Source organism: Triticum urartu, chromosome 7 (assembly GCF_003073215.2).
Source record: "Triticum urartu cultivar G1812 chromosome 7, Tu2.1, whole genome shotgun sequence".
NCBI classification, from domain to species: domain Eukaryota; kingdom Viridiplantae; phylum Streptophyta; class Magnoliopsida; order Poales; family Poaceae; genus Triticum; species Triticum urartu.
Genome location: NC_053028.1, coordinates 49,375,271 through 49,396,230, shown reverse-complemented (window position 1 = coordinate 49,396,230; position 20,960 = coordinate 49,375,271). Strand labels below are relative to the sequence as shown.

The following is a 20,960-nucleotide window of genomic DNA, read 5'->3' as shown; positions in this document are numbered from 1 at the left end:
AATACTACCCTTCAAGTTTCTACTCCCTCCGTCCAGAATTACTTGTCGAAGGAATGGATGTGTCTAGATGTATTTTAGTTCTAGATACATTCATTTTTATGCATTTCTGCGACAAGTATTTCCGGACGAAGGGAGCATTTTTTAAGTGAACCAATATGTGGTTGGGTGGTTAGAGGGACAATGGTATCCTCAGTCCACCATAATTCAAGTGCTGCTGCTCGCATTATTCGACTTTGTATATCTCAAGATGATATGCCGGCTCAGTCTGTCGAAGGTGCTTATAGAGATATGTTGTGTGTATGCGCGTTCATATAAGTGAGTGTATGCACGTGTATATGAGCGCTTCTGTCTGAACTGTCTTAAAAAGAAGTTTCTATTTTTTAAGCTACCGAGGGTTACATTCAACCAACATGGCTATTATGATTTCTGGTAGTGATTTTCTTTCTTCAGAATGGTTTCTAGCAGTGATGGTACTGAGTTTATTCGCCCATTCCTGTAGATGTCAAGGCCATGGGCCGCACGTGGAGCCCTCCTTGGGGCCTCTTCTCGACCACATAGGGCATGTGCGTCCCAAACACCTTGTCCCACGTCACAAAGAATGGCTGCGAGAAGTTGTATCTGCTAGCGCGCGGCTGATGGTGCACGTCGTGGTACGCCGTGTTGTTCCAGAAGCAAAGGCGGAACACGTTCCCCGGCAGCCACAGGCCGCAGTGGTCGTCGACGCCCTTGACGGTGCAGAGCGTGAAGAAGAAGATGGAGACGCGGGGCGACATGCCGGAGGCGAGGAAGGCGAGCGCGCCGCCGGCGGTGTCGAGGAGGAGGCCCTCCACGGGGTGGTTGTACTGCGCGCCGAAGGCGTAGGGCACGACGAGGCGGTGGTGCCACGAGTGGATGTGCCGGTACAGGAACTTGTTGCGGTGCATGTACCGATGCCACGCGTACTGCCACCCGTCCAGCACGGCCATGCCCACCGCGACCTGCATCGCCACCGTCACGCACGTCCTCCAGGCCGTCCGCTGCTTCGCGTCGCCTTCGCCGGCGGCCGTCGCGGTGTTCCCGGCCGTAAGCTGTGCGTACGTACGTATGCTATATGTTATGAATGTCTTCAGGTGCGTGCATGCGTGTAGAGTTCTGACATACCATGAAAATGGCGGCGGCGACGGCGGCCTGCAGGAGCTGCTGGAGGAGGACGCCCTTGACGACGTCGCGCTTGGGCACGAGGTTCTTGCTGCGCTCCTCCTCCCTTGGGTGTAGCCTGTACTGGTCCATGGACCGTCCAAGCGCCATGTACATGCCGGAGTAGACCCAGTAGGCAGCGACGGGGACGACAATGGCCAGCGCTTCATCAGCGAATACGAGCTTCATGTTGTACCTTTGCTTTTGTTACTGGTACTGTGGGTTTATATGGACCGTTGAGAATGCTAGCTGGTCATACTCCCTGCAGATTGCCTCGGTCATAGGACAATGTCTTGTCAAGGCTGTAATCATCGGAGTCTGGAATTTTTCTGTGAAATCTCTTACTTATGCACATCTAGATTTTAGTAGAAATTCTGTTACTTTACCCAGACGTTCCACACACGGAATTTAGTAAGAAAGTTGTTCAAGCAAGGCGTTCCACGCACATCAGAATTTAGTCAAAAGTGGCGTTCAAGCCAGACGTACGCTTCCATGGACATACGCGGTTTAGTAGTCAGCGTGTCGGTCGTTCCACGCGTGGATTTTAAGCCTATGCGTGTCTGAGGGAAATTCTCCAAAACTCAAAACCTTCGCCTGCGAAACTCATCAATTAGCTTAAAATTTTACTCATTACGTTTTTAAAATTAACACTATATTTGTGCTATGGTATTCCCTCGCTATCCTGACCCGTTTGCATCCCTATTGGTCAGCTTATTGGGCCTCAAACTATACACAAATTGCTAATGTTGTTTCCAACATTTGTCAGGATGCAAGAAATATGGAAGCATTAATAAAGGAGGTTTCTCTGGGAAAAAAAATCAACAAAGGAGGTTATGTAGCACAAATTCAATGGTGTTATATTGTCAATCATCTTCGCGGCCGTCTTTTGTATTATCTAGTGGAAATTAGAACCATGCCCGCGCAACACATGATGCCGACCACTGTCTATGGAGACAATTATCGAGACCGCTCCCATGATGCTAAGAGTATAGAGGCCGCCGATTTAGGGTAGTCCGCGCGGGGGAGGGGGGGGGTCTTAGACAAGGGCCTAACCCAAGCATCAAGCAAAAAGTAGAGTATTTGCTGGTTGCACATGCCTTCGCGGGCCATGCCGAGGATTCCAACCTCTGCTCTGATGTCTAAACCCACTACTGTGTGCCTCCCTAGAGATAGTAAGTAGCTTAAGGTCACGCCACCAGGAGTAAAATAACCTACGTGCAAATGGACACCTAAAAGCGGCCTGCAACCGAGTAGAGCGAGTTTGCCACACGACGGTACAAATCGCCTCCTTCCAAGGATCGGGAACGTGTGTCTCTGCCACCGCCGCCGAAAAATGGGAACAGGCCCGTATTTTTTTTTGAGGGGTAACCCAAGCTTTATTAATGATCAAAAGCCACAATTTGTGGTATACATCTTGGGTTAAAGGATTGGCCTAGCCACACATGGCGTCCCGGGCCTAAAGAGAGTGAATGTTTTGCTAAACTATGAGCCTCAACGTTACATCTGCGGCATTCATACATGAAATCACACATAAAATGAAGAGCTCTACTATGAATCTCCTTGATAACTGTACCATATGTTCCCAGGTTTCCAGACTTTATATCGCCTACCACTTGCTTTGAGTCAGATGAGATGACTATCCGATGGATGTTCAGGTCCTCTGCCAGTGCTAGCGCTTCCCGGCACGCGATTGCCTCAAGTGTAGCCAGGTCTGTGATGCCTCGGAGTACAATTGCAGAACTCCCAAGGTAGTTCCCAAGGTCATCTCGACACACTGCTGCTGCCGTGCGTCCCCACGAACGACACCCAGCATTAACATGAATCTTGGCTGATCCCGCTGGTGGTGCTAATGAGCGAGCTGTTCTACTCGCTTGAGGTGCTGAAATTTTCCTTTGGCCTGAGCTTCTTTCTTTGATGATTTTCAAGTCACTCAAAAATCTCTGAATAAAAGAGTGCGTGCTTTGCGGGCTTTGAAATATGCCCTCATGAATTGCTTTCCTTCGCGAAGACCAAATCGCCCAAAGTGTTACTGATATCTTAATGAACTCCGCATGTGATACCGATTCCATCAGCGAGAATAGCCAACACTTCGCATTAGGTCTAGCGATTGCTATTAGACTGTTCGTGGCCTCCTCGTCAGCAAGTGCCCAGGTACACCTTGCCACCGTGCATTCTAGGAGCGAGTGCCTCCACGAATCAGGTCCTCCACACAGCGCACACGAGCTTGTATTCGACATATGTCTGTGAGCTCGTACATCCTCCGTCAGAATAGAGTGTTTTGATAACCGCCAAAGAAACATCTTGATTTTCCCTAGTACCTGAGTATTCCACAGCCTTTTCCATGATCCATCTTCTTTGTTTGAACTTGAGGACCCGGCTGTACCCTCGAGCCAAGCCTCCCTTCTCCTTCTTGTTGCGACCAACATGTTGTACGCCGATCTCACGGTGAGCAGACCCGAGCGTTCAAAGTTCCAGCTCCAGTAGTCTTCCACATTTTGTGTGCATATAGGAATGTTCAAGATCACCGCGGCATCCATTGGCATAAACACTTGCCTCACACGCTCTATATTCCATGTTGCCGATGTCATGTCTATCAATTCAGACACCAGTTCCGGAGGGTTTGCTGATATACACCCATATGGTCGAAGCATTTTGTCCCTAGGCAACCAATTGTCCTCCTAAATCTTTGTGCTTTCACCATTACCAATACGCTTTATCAAGCCTTGCTTCATCACATCTCTTCCTTCCAGGATAGCCCGCCATATTTGACTCGGATGGTTACCTATAGTCGCCTCCAATATAGTGGTGTTTGGATAGTAAATGCTTCGAAGCAGCCGAGCACTTAGAGATTCAGGTTGTTGTAAGATACGCCAGGCCTGTTTCGCCAACATTGCCATATTGAAAAGCTCGAAATCCTTAAAACCCAAACCCCCCATAGATTTCGGTTGGGTCATCTCCTTCCACGAAAACCAATGCGGTTTGTGGTGCCCGTCCTTGCTGCCCCACCAGAACTTCCTTATGAGCATGTTAAGGTGCTCACATAGGCCTCTTGGGAGTTTAAAACAAGACATAGAATACATAGGAACTGCTTAAGCCACTGCTTTAACCAATACCTCCTTTCCTGCCGTGGACATTGTGCTCTCAATCCAACCCTGACTTTTACTCCAAAGCCGGTCCTTTAGGTATTTGAAGGCACCACTTTTTGAAGCACCAATGTCCGAAGGCATTCCCAAATATTTTTCGTTCAGAGTCTCATTTGGCACATTGAGTAGCCCTTTAATCTCATCTCGGACAGCTTCCGGGACCCCCTTGCTGAAGAAAATTGATGATTTGTCATAGTTGATTCTCTGACCAGTACTCTGACAATAAGCATCCAACACTTGGTTCACCTCATTAGCACCCGTATATGAGCATGTGCAATAGGAGCGACCGAACAGGCCCCCGGCACTAGAAGGGCCCCATTTTTTTGTTAATCAAGGTTTTAATTAAATCATTAGGTACTAGAGTACATAACTATTTGAAATATTTTACAACAATCCACCCTACGCATCTCTCTGTAATCACGATTCATCAGTTTTTTCTCAGCTCTTTCAATCTCACAGCTCTTCCAAAATAGCATAGTACAACTAAAAAAGCAGATTAGGTACATGTCTTTAAAACTTCACTGGTGTAATTTTTTATGAAAAACTACACTGGTTAACAAAAATATTATTGTTTTTCTTTCACACATAGAGCCTAATTTTGATATGCACAGGGCCTCCGATTTTCCCGGTACGGCCCTGAATGGGAACCAGGATGATCCGCCACTCAGTGAACCAGAAATATGGAAGCATGCACCACGAACCATAGCCGACTCCATGGATGGCCATTGTGCTATCACCGTAGCCGGAGCGGGACGACCATCGTCAGGAAGACTCGGGTCGCCATCTTGGCGTTTAACCTCCACCAATGTGTGCTCCGTTTATGGCCATCTCAACGCGCCATCTGCGAGGGCCCCTGCGTGGCAAGGAGGAAAGCCCATTGCCGCCACCTGCTAGGCAGTCATTGCTTGTCAGTTTCCTTCGACAACGGCGAGAAGAGCGGGATGTGGGATGTGGGAGACCGGGACGGTGGCAGCTAAGGCTTCGCCTGCCTGCCCCTGTGGGAGCGACTTGGACGTCTGTTCTCAAGTAAACATGTTTTAGTTTGCAAACCCTAACCGTATTCAGCAAAAAATGGTAAGATACCAAGAGCAACTTCAACGCACCGACCCAAACGGATGGCGGATTTGTCTGCTTTTTGTCCGTTTAGGTCGGCCGCCCGCTCGACGTCCGCCCACTTTAAAATTTGGGTCGGCAGTGCGCCCAACGACCGCGACCCATTTCATGTCTGCACGCAAATTTGAAAGAAGGCCCGCGGCCATAGATCATGCCAGTGACCATGCCGTTGCCCATAGTTCATGCCGGCACCATGCCAGCGTCAGCATACAATACCAGCTTCAGAAAAACACCACCCAGTTCAGCTGGCGCACTTGCCAGCGGCCGACACACATGTCAGCACACAAAAAAGGGGCGGGAGTTCGACCACGCCATCGCGGCCGTGGTCATGCCAGCACACTTGCCGGCATACAAAAAAGGATGGCGCTCGCCGCCATAGATCACTCGTCCTCAAACTTGAGCATGGCGGCGTTGACGAGGCCGTGCTGGCCAGGGTTTAACCCTAGATACATCAGCGCCTTCCTCGTTGCTGCCGCGATGTGGGCGTTGGTGGCCTCCTGCTGCGCGGCGGCGGCGATGGCGGCCACCACAATGGCCTCCTCCCTCGCGTTCGTCGTGTGCCTCCGGCCCTTTCCCTTCGCTGACACCCTTGCCCGTTCTTCCGCCTTCGGCTTCTTCTTCGGCTTGGGTGCGGCGGCGGCCTTGCGAGGGGCACGAGGCTTGCCTTTCCCGAAGGGGGCGAACGTGATGCCGGACGAGGCGAGGGAGGCGAGGCCGACGGCGACATTGAGGTCGGCGTCCATGGAGAGCGGCGGGAGCGCGCGTGTGCGGGAGGGTTTTGAGGAAAATGGACGAAAATGGTGGAGGCTGCCATCGACCAGCGGGTCAGGGAGGAGTAGGCGGGCGCGTGCGCGTCCGTCTCGTGTCCACTCCGACGCAATTCCGGCTCAAAAATGGGTCGGCAGGCGGACGAAAAGCGGACGCGCGTCCGTCTGGATCGGCTCGTTGGGCCGACTTTTCTGTCAGCGCCGACCCAAACAGGCGCACGCGGACGAAATGGGTCGCCGCGTTGGAGTTGCTCTAATATCTTCCACGAACGGATCTCATCTCATATTTTAGGCCACATTCCCTACTAGCTAGTAAAGAGCATTTAACAAGACTGACATGAAATCTACATCATTCCTCGTTCATTCAGATAAAAAATGGAGAACTTTTCAGAACAAAATATAAAAAGTGGAGAAGCCAGCAAAGTCAGTGAAATAATCTAGTTGAAGATTCAACACGCGTTGGTTAGCTCGACATTAGCAATGACATAACAAGATAAATCCAGGGCACTCATGTCCTTGTCATTTACTTGGTCAAAGCACATACCGTTTACTTGCTTTCCGACTCTTCTCCAGTCCAATTAGCCCGTCGTTATTGACCGGTCATACGAGTTACTCCAGTAATCTTTGTGCGGAGGGGTATTTAAATGGTCCGGTAGCTCACCGTGAAACAGGGATGCATCAATCAAAGATATGCTTGGTGGTATATAACCAAGAAAGAACTCATGGCAGAATATATAGCTTCCGCAGCACCAACGAACACTTCTCCATCCACTTCGATGCCTTACCAGCTTCTGAAATTTCCTTTGCGTGGTCCTCATTGCCGGTATGTATCACCCCTTTCTCCACACATATATACGACTGACATGCATACATGTATCATCCCTCAAGTTTCATCATATCTTCCTTTTATAAAATTAATTAATATATTGTCCACTGCTATTTTTTGTTTCGGTATTCTGTGGCAACGAGATAAAAGTGTATGATTGTGCCCAGAGAAGTTCAACATTAATTAACACATAGCTAATCTGACAACAACATCAACAAAAAAGGTAAGTACCTAGGGCACATATCCAGGCCAATATAGCCCTCCAGCTCATTAAAGGGCATGTGTGCAATGGTACCAAATGGTCTTCTGTATATTTTATACCCTACGCATCTTATGTAGAAAAGACTAGAGATGGTCTACAATTTTCTTTTGAAAACTCTATCACTAGTAGAAAACAGGGCTTTGGTCCAGGCCGGGTCAGCCCATTAGTCCCGGTTCAGTCCAGAACCGGGACCAATGGGGACATTGGTCCCGGTTCATGAGCCCAGGGGGCCGGCCGGGTCACATGGGCCATTGGTCCCGGTTGGTGGGACGAACCGGGACCAATGGGCCTCGCTCCTGGCCCACCATCATTGGTCTCGGTTGGTGGCTTGAACCGGGACCAAAGGCTCCTCTTTAGTCCCTGTTCATGCCACCAACCGGGACCAATGATGTGCCTATATATACCCCCTCGCGTAAGAGCAAAGCACATTGCTCTGTTTTTTTCTGGCCGAGGGGGAGAGGGCTTGGTGGTGCTCTAGCTCACCTCCTATGCACACAAGGTGTTCGATGGAATGCCCGAGCCACACTACTTAAGATTTCTCCTCTCCAAGCTCGACCTCCAAGCTCCATTTTTCACAATATTTGTCTAGGTTTAGCGGTCCGTCACGCCCCGTTCCCGTCTTCACCGCCGTCGATCACCCGCGCCGAGCTCGTCGCCGGCACCACCGTGGTGAGCCTCTTGTTTTTATCTTCTTTCTGAAAGGAAAAATATTCTCACTTGTATGTTTACACAGATACTTGTATTATTTTCTTACTTTTATTATTGCATCTTATATAGTACGATGGTTTTGGTATCCGCCCCCGTCGGCCCTCGTCTTGTCTATGATTCGGATGTGGTATATATATTATCTTTATAACTATTGGTTCATTTATTGTTTATGAAAATTATGCCGACCAACGTGACATATATTTTATTTATGTAGGATATATGTGAATCGGAAATGCCAACCGACCCTATTGTCGAGAGGTTAAATTTAGTTGAAGAAGAAAACAATTTGTTGAAGGAAAAATAAAAAAAATTGAGGAGGAGAAGATGATATTGGAGTTGCATGTTGCGGATGTCGTCGATGATCACAAAATCAAGATGGATTCAATGCGCTTGAAGATTAGAAAGATTAGAAAATATGCCATTCATACCGAGGCTTGGTATCATTATGCCGTTGGATCAATTGTTACCTTGGTTGCGATTATGATCGCATTTGTTTTCGCATTGAAATGTTTTACATAGTTTCAATGTATGGTTTAATTAATTAGATGCTCTGGAGAGCTATATGTTGTTAGATGAGAACTATGTATGCATTTTGGTTTTAATGTGATGATGCACTTCTATTAATTTGGACACTTAATTATATATAATGCACGCAGATAAACCGGCAATGGATGTATGGTGACAGACACACCTGCGAGTACATTAAGGGCGTGCATGAATTTCTCGATGCGGCTGAGGCAAACAAGTAGAATGATTTTATATGTTATCCATGCACTGTTTTGTTTCGCACAGTCAGTACACGATCAATCAGGCCTGCAGCGTGAATATGCACCAAATAAATGAACAAGGCGTTTGTCCACAAGTTGTCTTACATAGCTAAATATTCCAAATACAGCGCTGCTATACACACGATGGGCTGTGGATGACATGTGAACGGCAATGCAGATCAGGTCATCCATGCCCAACACTGAAGTGAAGTAGATGGCTGGATTTGGCTGTCGTCCCTTGTCGTTCAGGGACTTTTGTCTGCATAGTAGTTCTGTTCCAAATAAGACTAGCAGAAATGAAAGGTAACCTCAACTGATTATCTCCCTGTGCTTTTTTGCACACCACGTTGGTCACCTATCTGTTGATCTTGAAGACCTTCACAATTATACCTAGTTAAATCAAATTCAGGCAAGATAAATTTGAGATGATAACCATATGTTTGAAGAGATAGAAGATTAACAACTTGTCAGATTTTGCACTAACTCCGCCTATGTGTTCTAGGCATAGCCGGTCCCAAGCCTGGGTTAAGGAGGAGGGTTGTGATAGGCTTGGCGAGCCAACGTAAAAACTAGCCAGTCGGGTATGAAACCCATTTGAGCGAGAGTAGTACTAGGATAGGTGACCTCCTGGGAAGTCCTCGTGAAAGGGTTTCATATCTAAGGGTTGTGATAGGCTTGGCGAGCCAACATAAAAACTAGCCAGTCCTTTGGGTATGAAACCCATTTGAGCGAGAGTAGTACTAGGATGGGTGACCTTCTGGGAAGTTCTCGTGAAAGGGTTTCATATCTAGCCTACCCGAACTTGTTTGGGACAAAAGGCTTAGTAAGTGTAAGTGTAAGTGTTGTCAGGTTTTTCACTTTAAACATGACAATGATTGTTGGACCCTTCAAGACCTCAAGAAATCCAAGAAGTAGCCAAAAGCAACTATTCTACATAGAATGACCACTGGTCACAGAAGGCATTGAATGGAAAATTGGCTTATCTATCAGTAGACCTTGACCGTGGGTCTTCTTTTCAGCTCTACCACATATAATTCCCCCATTTTTCATCATAACATCCCCCATAAGCCTGAGATGATGGCTATTCCCCTCCTTGTTCATTGTACCACCCTCCGGAAGCCCAAGATGAATGTCATGGCAAATTCGCACCTTGTTCACAGTACCATCCTCCACAATCTATCTCTAGTCCTCCTCATTTGCTTACTCCTTGGGTACAACTGTGAAGCTATGAGCAGGAAGGCTGAAAAGGCAGCACTTCTAAGCCTTGCGAGACACTGGGACATCAAGTGGAGGAGATCCATCGTGGACAGAGGCCACTGTAATTGGGAAGGGATCAGTTGTACTCAGGAGGGCTTTGTTGAAGGTATTTCACTCAGCTTCTACAATCTTGCCAAGCCAATTCCGTCAGAAATTTGCTCGTTCAAGAACCTTACATACATTAACCTTTCGTCCAACAAGATTCCAGGTTCTTTCCCTACGGTGCTTTTCAGTTGCTCAAGCCTTGAGTTTCTAGACATCTCATACAATTCTTCTGTTGGTAGTCTCCCATTAAATATTCATTTACTGTCAAAAACGATTGCCCACCTTAACCTTGAATCCAATAGTCTATCTAGCAGTATTCCAAGTTCAATCATCCAGCTTTCATCTCTAGAAGTTCTGAAACTATCTTTCAATCCCTTTGATTCACACAGAATCGATCCACAGCTTGGAAATTTGACAAACCTAGAAGAATTGTCAATGAGTTCTATGAATATAGTTGGTGAAATTCCAGACACTATAGCCAAGCTGACCCGACTTAGAACCTTAGATTTGTCTTCTAACACACTGAATGGGACAATACCGACTGGGATTTGGAGCATGCAGAATCTAGAGTTCCTTGATCTACACAGTAACTCTCTGTCCGGTCGCATACCAGATGATTTCTGTAAGCTCAAGAATTTGTCCCAACTTAGAACCTTAGATTTGTCTTCTAACACACTCAATGGGACAATACCTAGTGGGATTTGGAGAATGCAGAATATGAAATTGCTCGATCTACACAACAACTATCTATCTGGTCACATACCAGATGATCCCCGTGAGCTCAAGAATCTATCCCCACTTACAACCTTAGATTTGTCTTCTAACACACTTAATGGGACAATACCTACTGTGATTTGGAGAATGAAGAATCTGGAACGCCTCGATCTACACAATAACTCTCTATCCGGTCGCATACAAGATGATTTCTTTAAGCTCAAGAATCTATTCCATCTGTTATTGAACGAAAATCTTCTATGCGGCCCACTACCAGAAAACGTTACACAGTTACAATTAACCTCCATCTTCCTCGATTTCTCTAGTAACGAACTGATGGGCAAGCTTCCATCCCCTTTCGAGATTAGCAGATTTGAACAGAGCTTTCTTTCCAATCCTGGCTTATGTTCCTCCAACCACTTTGGAAACCTTCCTCCATGCACCAGATTGCACTTGAAGATGCTTGTAATTATTATCCTCGTCTTTGGTTCAGCCATTCTCATATGCACAGGGCTGATTGGTTTAACTAAGATCAAGGCATTTTTCTCAAAGGAAAAGGACGATGCCCCATCTCCACAGTGGAAACTGACGGCCTTCCAAGCTATTGATTATGACATTCAAGACATCCTTTGCAACCTCATTGATACAAACCTTGTCGGCAGCGGTGGCTCAGGAAAGGTATATAAGATCTGCCTTGGTAACAGAAACGGCGGGGTTATAGCTGTCAAGCAAATATGGTGTAGTAGTGGTGAACTGGAACATGATGTGCTGGAAAAACAGTTTCAAGCTGAGATTGAGATTCTTGGATCCATCCGACACGCCAATATCGCAAAGTTGCTTGGCTTCATATCAAGCTCTGAATCGAAGCTCCTCATATACGAATATATGGAACATGGTAGCCTGTATGAATGGCTGCATCAGAAAGATGACCCTACTAGTACAACTAGACGGTTGTTGAACTGGCCGATAAGAATGTCAATAGCAACCGATGCCGCAAGAGGGCTGTGTTACATGCACCACGGTTGCTCTCCTGCTATAGCACACCGTGATGTGAAGTCCAGCAACATCCTACTGGATCCTCAGTTCAAGGCGAAGATTGCGGACTTTGGTCTAGCTCGCGCACTGCTTAAAGCCGGTGAGCCAGAGTCGGTCTCGGCGGTGGTTGGTTCCTTTGGATACATTGCTCCAGGTAAAAATTTCAGTTATTTTGAAATCTGTATTATAACTGTGTGAACAACTACTTACACCTTTTGTTTTGTAGAATTCGGAAGCTCGAGAAAGATGAATGAGAAAGTTGATGTGTACAGCTTTGGGGTGGTTCTTGTGGAGCTGGTAACAGGGAGGCGTGCAAATGGTGGGGGCGGGTACGAGAATTTGGCGCAATGGGCATGGAGGCAATTTCATCAAGATGAGGACATCCATTTGACAAATGTGATTGATGCAGACATACGAGATCCAGCCTACTCGCGTGAGGTACAACTGGTGTTGAAGCTAGGGCTAATTTGCACCGGCACAAACCCATCATCACGGCCGTCGATGAAGCAGGTTCTGCAGGTCCTACAGCGCTGAAAACACACGGTGATGCAGTTCCATGAAGCAGGTTCTGCAGGTCCTGCAACGCTGAAAAACACACGATGATGCAGTTCGTAATAAGCCATCTGAATCAGAAGGTCGTCAAAAGTTTCAGAGACACGCCATGGTGTTATTCTTACTAGATATAATTTTCTTTTCCAATGAAACTGAAGCACGGCGACACACACAATGTTTTTTTACAAGCAATAAGATTCAGCATCTGTTTTTTTATTGTGCAATGTCAGCGTGTTGCCTGGCCGTTGATCCTGTTTACTTTGAGGTTCAGTTTAAAGTCAAGGACTAAACAGAGTATCAGTATAAACATCTGACTTTGGCAACACTTTTGGTAACCTTGCGTGTCATGATAGCTCCAGCGAGTTTCGATCTTGTCACGCTATCGTTCTAACCTAGGCTTGCCCTTCAAAATATAAACATCAATCTCCCTTTTGAGGGGAATTCATTCTGAACTTTGTGTTGGGTGCTGTTACTTTCTGTAGACAGAAAAAAAAAAGGTGTCTTTCTGTGTTGGATGCAGTCTTCCTTCAAACCTCAGAGATCCTACACAAGTGTTGGTAAATGCGAGATCCTGCTGACAGAATAAAAAGAGGTGCGCAGAGCAGCACTGCAGTTTTTTTTCTTCTTCTTAGCTGGTTCCTTCCTTGCAACAATGTAAGAAGATCTGAAGATGCACACCACTTTTTTTTTTTGGTTTGTTCAGCAGAGATGAGGAGGCTAGATTTTTGTAGATTATGCCCAGAAGATATTATTTCAAGAGATATCTTCCTGCTTAACAGCATAGGATATTTCACGGAGCCATTCCGTCGATTCCTCGCCTTTTCGGCACATTGTGTCCATCAAAGCAACAACATTTCACATCTTATCCATTACAAAATCAAGCTCACAAGTCCAATCCTTTTGCACGGTATAAATCCTTCCTTCTCAATTCCATTCTCAGTTTTGTTTTTGCACACTCAGTCAGTCAGTACAGGGTTCAGTCAATCGGGCCGGCATGACGAACGCAACAGATAAATAAGCACTGCATTTCTCACACTATGCCCACCAATCATGTCTGCTCTCTTGTGTCAGGGGATGTAGTACATTGGGTTGGGGAGCTTGAAGGAGCGGGCGCTCATGGAGTAGCCCAGCAGGTCGCTCCACTGGTCGCCCGAGTTGCCCAGGATCTTGTACCCCTCCGCCTCCATCTCCTTCCTCTTCTCCGACTTGTAGGCCGTCGCCGTTTTCTCCCGGTCAGCCGCTGCCCTGGACATCATCACAGAGGGCAGGTTTCAGAATCCCATTATGCAGAAATGAAGAACACTAGTTGGCAGAAGACTACAACAAGATTAGTGGCTGTGAAATTCAGCACCGCAACAAGACTATTTCACCCTTGTCCTCAGGTTGTGGTACTGCCATATTAGAATTTGGATGGAAGGACTGGCGCTAACTAAGTAGATTCATGTCTGGAACGCGTACCTAGAACAGAGTATTCGGTCCAACATAATGAACTTTCTACTGCCTATATGCAAGGACATTGCTGCAGCGCTGAATTTTGATGTATTTTTGTGACAAAGACTGCTGCATTTGGTAATTTGGGCATTCTAATGGGTCTCTCAGCCAGTGATTATGAAGAGCACACAGAAACAAGTTTAATATTTGGAGCAGGACATAGCTCAATGGAATGCCTAAAAAAATTCCCCACCAAGGCAGGGTGAAAGTGATGTGCAATGGTATAAACAGCAGAAGAGGGACGGTGAAGGTGTAGGTGGGTACTACCTGAGTATGAGCTTGTCCCAATCGTGGAAGCCCTGTCTCCTGAGGTTGTCGACGGTGACGGCCTGGTGGGCCTCGGTGCGGCCGGTGAGCAGGAAGGTCTTGAACCCCAGGTCGCGCACCTCCCTGTAGAGGCGGAGGCTGGAGGGGATCGCCGGCGCCTCCCCCGTCTCCACCCACCGGTCGAACTCGCGGTGGTCGAACAGCTCCAGCCTGCAGTCCAACATCGAGCGTGAGCAAATCTCAGTCGAGGAATCGAGCTTCCCGGCCCGGCGGTCTCGAAATGGCTCACCCGTATCCGTGCTGCGCGTAGTAGGGGAGGTTGGAGAGCAGCGTCTCGTCGATGTCGAAGACCCAGGCGGCGTCGTTGGTGGAGTCGGCGGCGCGCGCGGAGCGGGCGTATGCGGAGGCCTCCCGCGCGACGAGGTCGAGGTCGGAGCGGTAGGCGGGGCCGGTGAGGTATGCGCGCACGTGCGGCACGCAGCCCTCCGGCACGGCCGCCCACGGCGCCAGGTTGTTGGCCTCCCCCGCCGTCCTCCAGCTCGCGCACCGCAGCTCCGCTTCAGCAGCCTCCTCGGCCCGCTTCTCCTCCGCGGTCGGCAGCTGGATGACTAGCGGGCGCGGCGGCAGCTGGTCCTGGGCGGCCTCCACCGCATCTCCCGCGACGGAGCCGGCGAGGGCGAGGAGGAGCGGCAGCAGGAGCAGGGCGGCGCCGCGGTGGCACGCCATGTCCGCCGCTGGCGCGGGTGGGGTCGCCGGAGAGGAGCGGGGATGGGGCGCGCGCGCGCACGTGGGGTAGAGAATTAGGCCGGTGGTGGGGTTCGGCTGGCTCCGGCGAATTGGGCGGCGACGGGAAAGGGAAAGGGGAAAAGCGACCGAGAGCGAGAGGATGGAACAGACGAGGAGGTCGGGAGGCGACCGGCGGGATAAATAGATAGAGGCGACCGGCGTTCGGTTTTGGTGAAGGAAGAGGAAGGAAAGGGGAGCGGGGGCGAGGGATTCGAATCTGCGGGAGGAGGATTCGTCGTGGGTTGCTTAGGGGCGGGGCCACCGGCGGATTGGGTCTGGGGGGGGTGACGTGCCGGCCGCGGATTGGGTTGTCGCTGCTGGCGCGCTCACAATCGATCTCCGGTCGGCGCCGGCGGGCGGGGGCGTGCGCAAAAGCGTGATCTCTTGTAAATAAATGGAGGACGTCCCAAAAGCTAATGATGGAAGCAACCGCGTACGTCGACAGCAACAAGGAAAGGACTGGGCTGGGGTTTCCCTTTCTTTCTTTTTGTTTCTCCTCGTCCACGCCCCTTTCTTCTTCCTCAGACAGACTAGCCACAATAAAAGTAGAGGTAATATCACCGGTAGTCACACAGCATGCATTGGATGTACAGTTTAGTGCTACAACTTGTGGGGCTGGGGTTTCCGTTTGAGGCTTTCTTTTTGTTTCTCTCCTCGTCCACGCCCCTTCCCGGCACAATGTGTCCATCAAAGCAACAACATTTCACATCTTATCCATTACACAATCAAGCTCACAAATCCAATCCTTTTGCACGGTATAAATTCTTCCTTCTCAATTCCATTCTCAGTTTTGTTTTTGCACACTCAGTCAGTCACTAATTAACATAAATACTGTAACACAAGCCGGAGAATCAACTGGCACGCACCTGCCGTTCCGACCAACTCGGTTTTGTGGATACGACTAAGAACAACTACGATAAAATGACATAAGCAGACTATAAAGACTATAATATTATATACTTCCTTCGTCCGGAAATACTTATCGTACAAATGGATATAAATGGATGTATCTAGAACTAAAATACATCCAGATACATCCATTAGTTGGACAAGTATTTTCGGACGGAGGAGCTATACGAGCATAATTGGTTTGGTGCCCAAATTGGCATGCCAATGTTTGGCATTGTGCCAAATATTGGCTACTCATTGGTTGGGTAACAAGTTGTCTTGCCTATCTCGCATAAAGTTGCCAATAATTGGCTAGCCAAATATTGGTAGCAAACCAATCATGCTATGTTTAGTTGGAGGTGAGAGAAGAGGAGGGAGAAGGGAAGCGAGCTGTAGAATAAAAGCCTACTATAACACGAGACCCAAGACCCTCCGTTTCTTTTACTCCGCATATAAGATTTGGTCAAAGTTAAACTACATAAAGTTTGACCAATCTTATATGAAAAAATATGAACATCTACAATATTAAAACTATACAATATGAAAATACATTTTGTGGTGCATCTGATAATATTGATTTCATATTGTCGATGTTTATTTTTTTAATATAAAGTTAGTCAAACTTTATAAAGCTTGACTTTTACCAAACCTTATATGCAGACTAAAAAAAGACGGAGGGAATACTATTGTACAAGCAGGCTATTAGGTTGACTCTAGATGCTATGCCAACTTCTTATAGCCAACTGTTGGCTATATTATTAACCATGCTCTAAGCGCAACTCCAACACGCAGAGATCAAACCTTCCCTAAACGTTCGGACCTTGTACTTGTTGTTTGGCCTCTTTTTTCCTACACATTGTCGTGTCTCAAACATCCGGGGTTGCGTCCTGGCCTCCGAACTCTCGCAATCTAGTTGCAAAGTTGGGTGAGGTTCGTGGGTGTCCAGGCGTTCGACACCCCATACCCATCCAAATCGAGGCGCGTTTGGACAGTTCTGCATTGCTTTCGCATGAAAAAGCCCACCATTTCTCAAATTCTTCGCTACAATCACCACCATCATCCACCCAAGTTCCGTCCTTTTTGCCGTTCGACATTGCGATGGAGCCCGCTCTTCATTTGTCTTGTCGTGGTTGCTTCGATCGGAGACGCCGGTGCTCTAGGGGTAACGCGCTGCTCGACGATTGGGCTCCCCGTGCTCACGCTTTCCAGTGGTGAGAGCATCTACACCCAATCCCCAAAAATCCTCCCTAAACATATGAACAGACAGCCCGATCACTGACCGAACAAGAGATGGAAGGGAAAAAGGTAACCCAACCAAACCTCCACCTTACCCCCACCCACATTAGTAAACCGTCATACTCGAACCATATATGAGGAGGATTCGAGGGGCTCGTGGACGCACCCAGGTAGGACACTATCCACCCTGGACTACCTTTTCTTTTTTCTCTCACTCCATACCGCCAATCCGGACATTTTTAGGACGAAGTGAGAGACATGGCTTAGGGGGCGGGGCCACTGGGAGGTGACATGCCGGTCGCGGATTGGGCTCACAGCGCTGGTGCGCTCCGGTGGTCTGGTCGGCGAGGCACAGCCCTGGCATGCGCAAAAGCGTAATCTCCATTCATAAATAACTAAATAAAAATCCCATCGTGTGTGAATGTTCATGAAAAAGCCAGCGTTGGATGCATCCGTGTCATCTCTGTTCCAAAACAAAAAGAGCGTGATTGCGTATATGGCGAACGTTCGCCAACAACACATGGGATTTTCTGCAAAGATGACAGTCTCAAAGCTTTCATCATGAAAAATGTCATGTCTCTCTGGAGAAACTGCCACCCACGTATAAATAAAAAATGTCGTCAAAATCGTTCAAAATGCCATGTGTTGCCGGCGAACGATCAACAAGTAACATTACCGTCTTGTAAAGGAACACGCTCGGGAGAGTTATTTACCCAAAACCACCATACTTGGTCTAGGGTAACAACTTAGTACCATATTTGTACCAGAGCACGAAAAACCACAAACTCAGCATCTAACCTGTAACACGGAGCACTAATGCTTGGATTTGGTCGCGAAAACGACCAAACCAACAAATAGTGCCCGCATGTCAGGATGATGTGGTGTGCTTATGTGGACAAATATGTTGAGTTGGACGAATGTCCTACCCGTCAATGACTCGAGTCTTTTTTTTTCTTCCTCTTTTCCTTCACGGGCATTTCAACAAACAGGCTGTGAGCGACCATTGCTTCTTCCCTATCTCCGGCCGAGCTGCACCGTGGCTGGTTCTTCTCCGTTGCCGAGCCTGTGTGTGCCGCCAGGCGACACTTACACACGGTCGTCGGCGTTCGATGCCATCCTCGCTGGCTGTGTCGTGGAAGTCGAAGTGGCCGCCTCCTTGGGTGTCGCGCAAGGAGACTAGGTCGCGTCGTCGAAGTGGCCGCCTCCCTTGGCGTCGCCCAGGGTGTGGCCGAGCAGCCATTAAAGCACGGCGTCGCCCCAGAAGCTCGGGGCGGCCCCCATGGTTTTCTTCCGCGGACCCCGTTCCCGAGATGCTGGCCGCCGCGTCGTTCTTGCTCAGCTCCTCCCCGGGCCATCATCGAAAGCAGCACGCTCCTCCCCGTGCGACCAGGTCTGGCGCGGGAAGGATGGCCCCGACATCCACGGTGGAGCGCGCGCTAGCGCTGCTGCGCAGCTGTGCACAATGGCCGGCGACGTTGCGGCACGCTGGAACTGCTGCTCAATGCACACAGCGGCTAGCAACGCTACGGTGGTGAGCAGGGAGCCCCTGGACGCACCCGTGCTGGCGTGCATGCCATGGATGGCATGCCCGGCCGCCTGACGAGCCGTCCTCGCCGGCAGCCTGACGCCCGACGAGCCGCTGGCTTCATGTCCGTGTGGCCTCCCCTGTTCACCGCACTCTTCCCCGTGCTCCGACCGCGTCAAGCTCACTTCGGCCGCGTCAAGCTCGTCCCCATTCCTCCAAGAAAAAGCTCCTCAGCGGCCGCCCAGAAGCTGTTTGATGAAATGCCTCATAGAAATAGAGATGGGATGAAGATGGCCGTTTACTCATCAACAGGTGGGTCCCGCATTTTATTTGCCACATCAGTCGGTCAAACTTTTTAGTCTTCGCCATGTCAGCTTGACAGGTGGGCCCTATTTGTCGGGTTCGTTATTTCCTCGAGCAAACTCGACGATTAGTGCTCCAGTTACTGGTTAGGCACAGAGTGGGTGATTTTGTTTACCTTGGCACAAATATGATACCAAGTTATTACGCTAGCCCCAATTATGATGGTTTTGGGTAAATAATTTTGCTCAGAAGTCAGGATTTGGAGACACAAAGAGGGGACAACAAAAGAAACACAAGACAAAAAGAAATTGAACCAACGCCGTGCATTGAAACACCCCTCAAAATATCCGGACCATACGGTATGGGCATTTTAGTCCATCCGACGCCGTGCACTAAACATCCATGTCACAGTTCGAACATCCGGAAATTAGTTCGTGAGATTCTGAATGTTCGGACCACGACATGGACATTTGATGCACGGCGTTGGACTTGTTTTTGTGGTGCTAGTACTACTTCTACTCGGCCTTCTATTTTTCTCTCCAAAAATGCTAGACCTGCATAGGCCCTGTTTGTTTCAGCTTTAGGCATCAGATTCTCATAGAAAAAAACCAAAAGCCGAAACAAACATCTATTCGGAATCATCTTTGCCAATTAGGCTAAATCTGGATTCGGGTAATTTTCAATGCAATTGTCTGAAGAACCTTCAAGTGTAGTTTCAGTGTGCAAATCAGCTTTTATCAGTGAAGCAACTCTGCAGATGATCAAAAGCCAAGTGAAGCTGACCCAAATAAGGCCTCTCCCTCCTCAACTAAGGGCATGTTTGGTTCCAATAAGTCATCTGACTTATAAGTCATGTGACTTAAAACCAGTGACTTATAAATCATGGCTGTTTGGTTTTCACCTGACTTATAAGTCACCTGAGCACATTTTCCCACCTTATTTTTTTTATGTAAAGGTGGTGGGACTCATGCAAAAGGGGTGACTTATAAGTTTTAAGTTGGGGTGGAGCAACTGATGACTTATAAGTTGGGATGACTTATAAGTTAGGTCTGTTTAACAAAATAAGTCACTTTTTGCATTTTTCGATTTATAAGTTGGTGACTTATTTGAAACCAAACAGAGCTTTTCTTCTTCTAACCAAATCGAAGTCATCTGACCAGTTCTTTACGATGGAAGGAATATGCCCGTGAATAGACGTGGGGGCCGTTTTCCCCCTAGCAAGACGGAGAGTCAACTCTCAACTGGTAGCTGCACAAAACTATTTTGTTTGTGGATAGGACTGATGACAATAAACAGACGATGCTTAGCAAAAATATACAATTCCGGTGAAGCTGTTGGCTTCTGCCGGAAGGAAAACCAACGCAGCGCAACACGCTCTAATTCATTCATTGTAGGGATCCACAAGTCATGTCCTGGTCTGGGACAACCATCACAAAGGTCATAATGCAGCAATGCAGCATGCTTAAGCAAGCTTTATTATACTGTACAATGAAAGTCATGTCTTGGCACACGGATGGTGAGGTCACAAAACAACATGCCCAAGTATAAGATGGGGACTCAAGCCTAAGGCTGGTCACAGTGGAGAGTAACTTAGACTAGTATCATGCATATGACACTAGTCTAAGTTACTAACTTCATAATGTAAAGTAACATAATAGTAGTATTATAGATGGCTTCATTTATTAGCTCTTAGACTCATCTTGTTTTGGAAAGCGTTATGTTACAGTAACATATTATGTTATCACCTCTCATTAATTACTTGCCACATAAGCAGAATTTTTTCGAAGTGCATTATGTTACTAGCTAAGTTACTCCCACTATGACTAGCCTAAACGGCGGGTAAATGGTGTGGGATGCTTGTCAGCGCTGAAGAAAGAAAGAAAGTAAAGTAAGACTGCAACAGAAGAGGAAAAATTGAGGCATACCACTTGGCTTACACATGTTGAAGAGGAGAAAGTAACAGCACCAAGAGTGAAAGCAAGCCGAAAAAAGTACTGCCAGGTATCAAGCCAAAAACTCCACTGAGGAAGATAGGTCAAAAAGCAACAACTCTATAAGACTAACCATAATGGAAAGTAACTTCAAGAGTAACATACACA

At 47.9% G+C, this 20,960-nt stretch overlaps 3 protein-coding genes across 3 annotated transcripts; 1 reads left to right on the top strand and 2 right to left on the bottom strand.

Moving 5' to 3' along the window:
• Positions 1–355: 355 nt before the first annotated feature.
• On the bottom strand, positions 356–1,365 carry LOC125523583 (sphinganine C4-monooxygenase 1-like). Its single transcript, XM_048688603.1, has 2 exons — positions 1,141–1,365; positions 356–1,067 (listed from the first exon to the last, which is right to left on the bottom strand). Exons 1-2 carry the CDS (start codon positions 1,363–1,365, stop codon positions 480–482), a joined length of 813 nt encoding a protein of 270 aa, XP_048544560.1. The 3' UTR covers positions 356–479.
• Positions 1,366–9,840: 8,475 nt separating this feature from the next.
• Positions 9,841–12,581, top strand: LOC125522508 (leucine-rich repeat receptor-like serine/threonine-protein kinase BAM1). The gene is made up of 2 exons (XM_048687564.1): positions 9,841–11,967; positions 12,040–12,581. Exons 1-2 carry the CDS (start codon positions 9,888–9,890, stop codon positions 12,345–12,347), a joined length of 2,388 nt encoding a protein of 795 aa, XP_048543521.1. The 5' UTR covers positions 9,841–9,887; the 3' UTR covers positions 12,348–12,581.
• Positions 12,582–13,204: 623 nt separating this feature from the next.
• Positions 13,205–15,214, bottom strand: LOC125522509 (acid phosphatase 1-like). Its single transcript, XM_048687565.1, has 3 exons — positions 14,413–15,214; positions 14,124–14,333; positions 13,205–13,610 (listed from the first exon to the last, which is right to left on the bottom strand). Exons 1-3 carry the CDS (start codon positions 14,847–14,849, stop codon positions 13,433–13,435), a joined length of 825 nt encoding a protein of 274 aa, XP_048543522.1. The 5' UTR covers positions 14,850–15,214; the 3' UTR covers positions 13,205–13,432.
• Between the last annotated feature and the right edge of the window lie 5,746 nt (positions 15,215–20,960).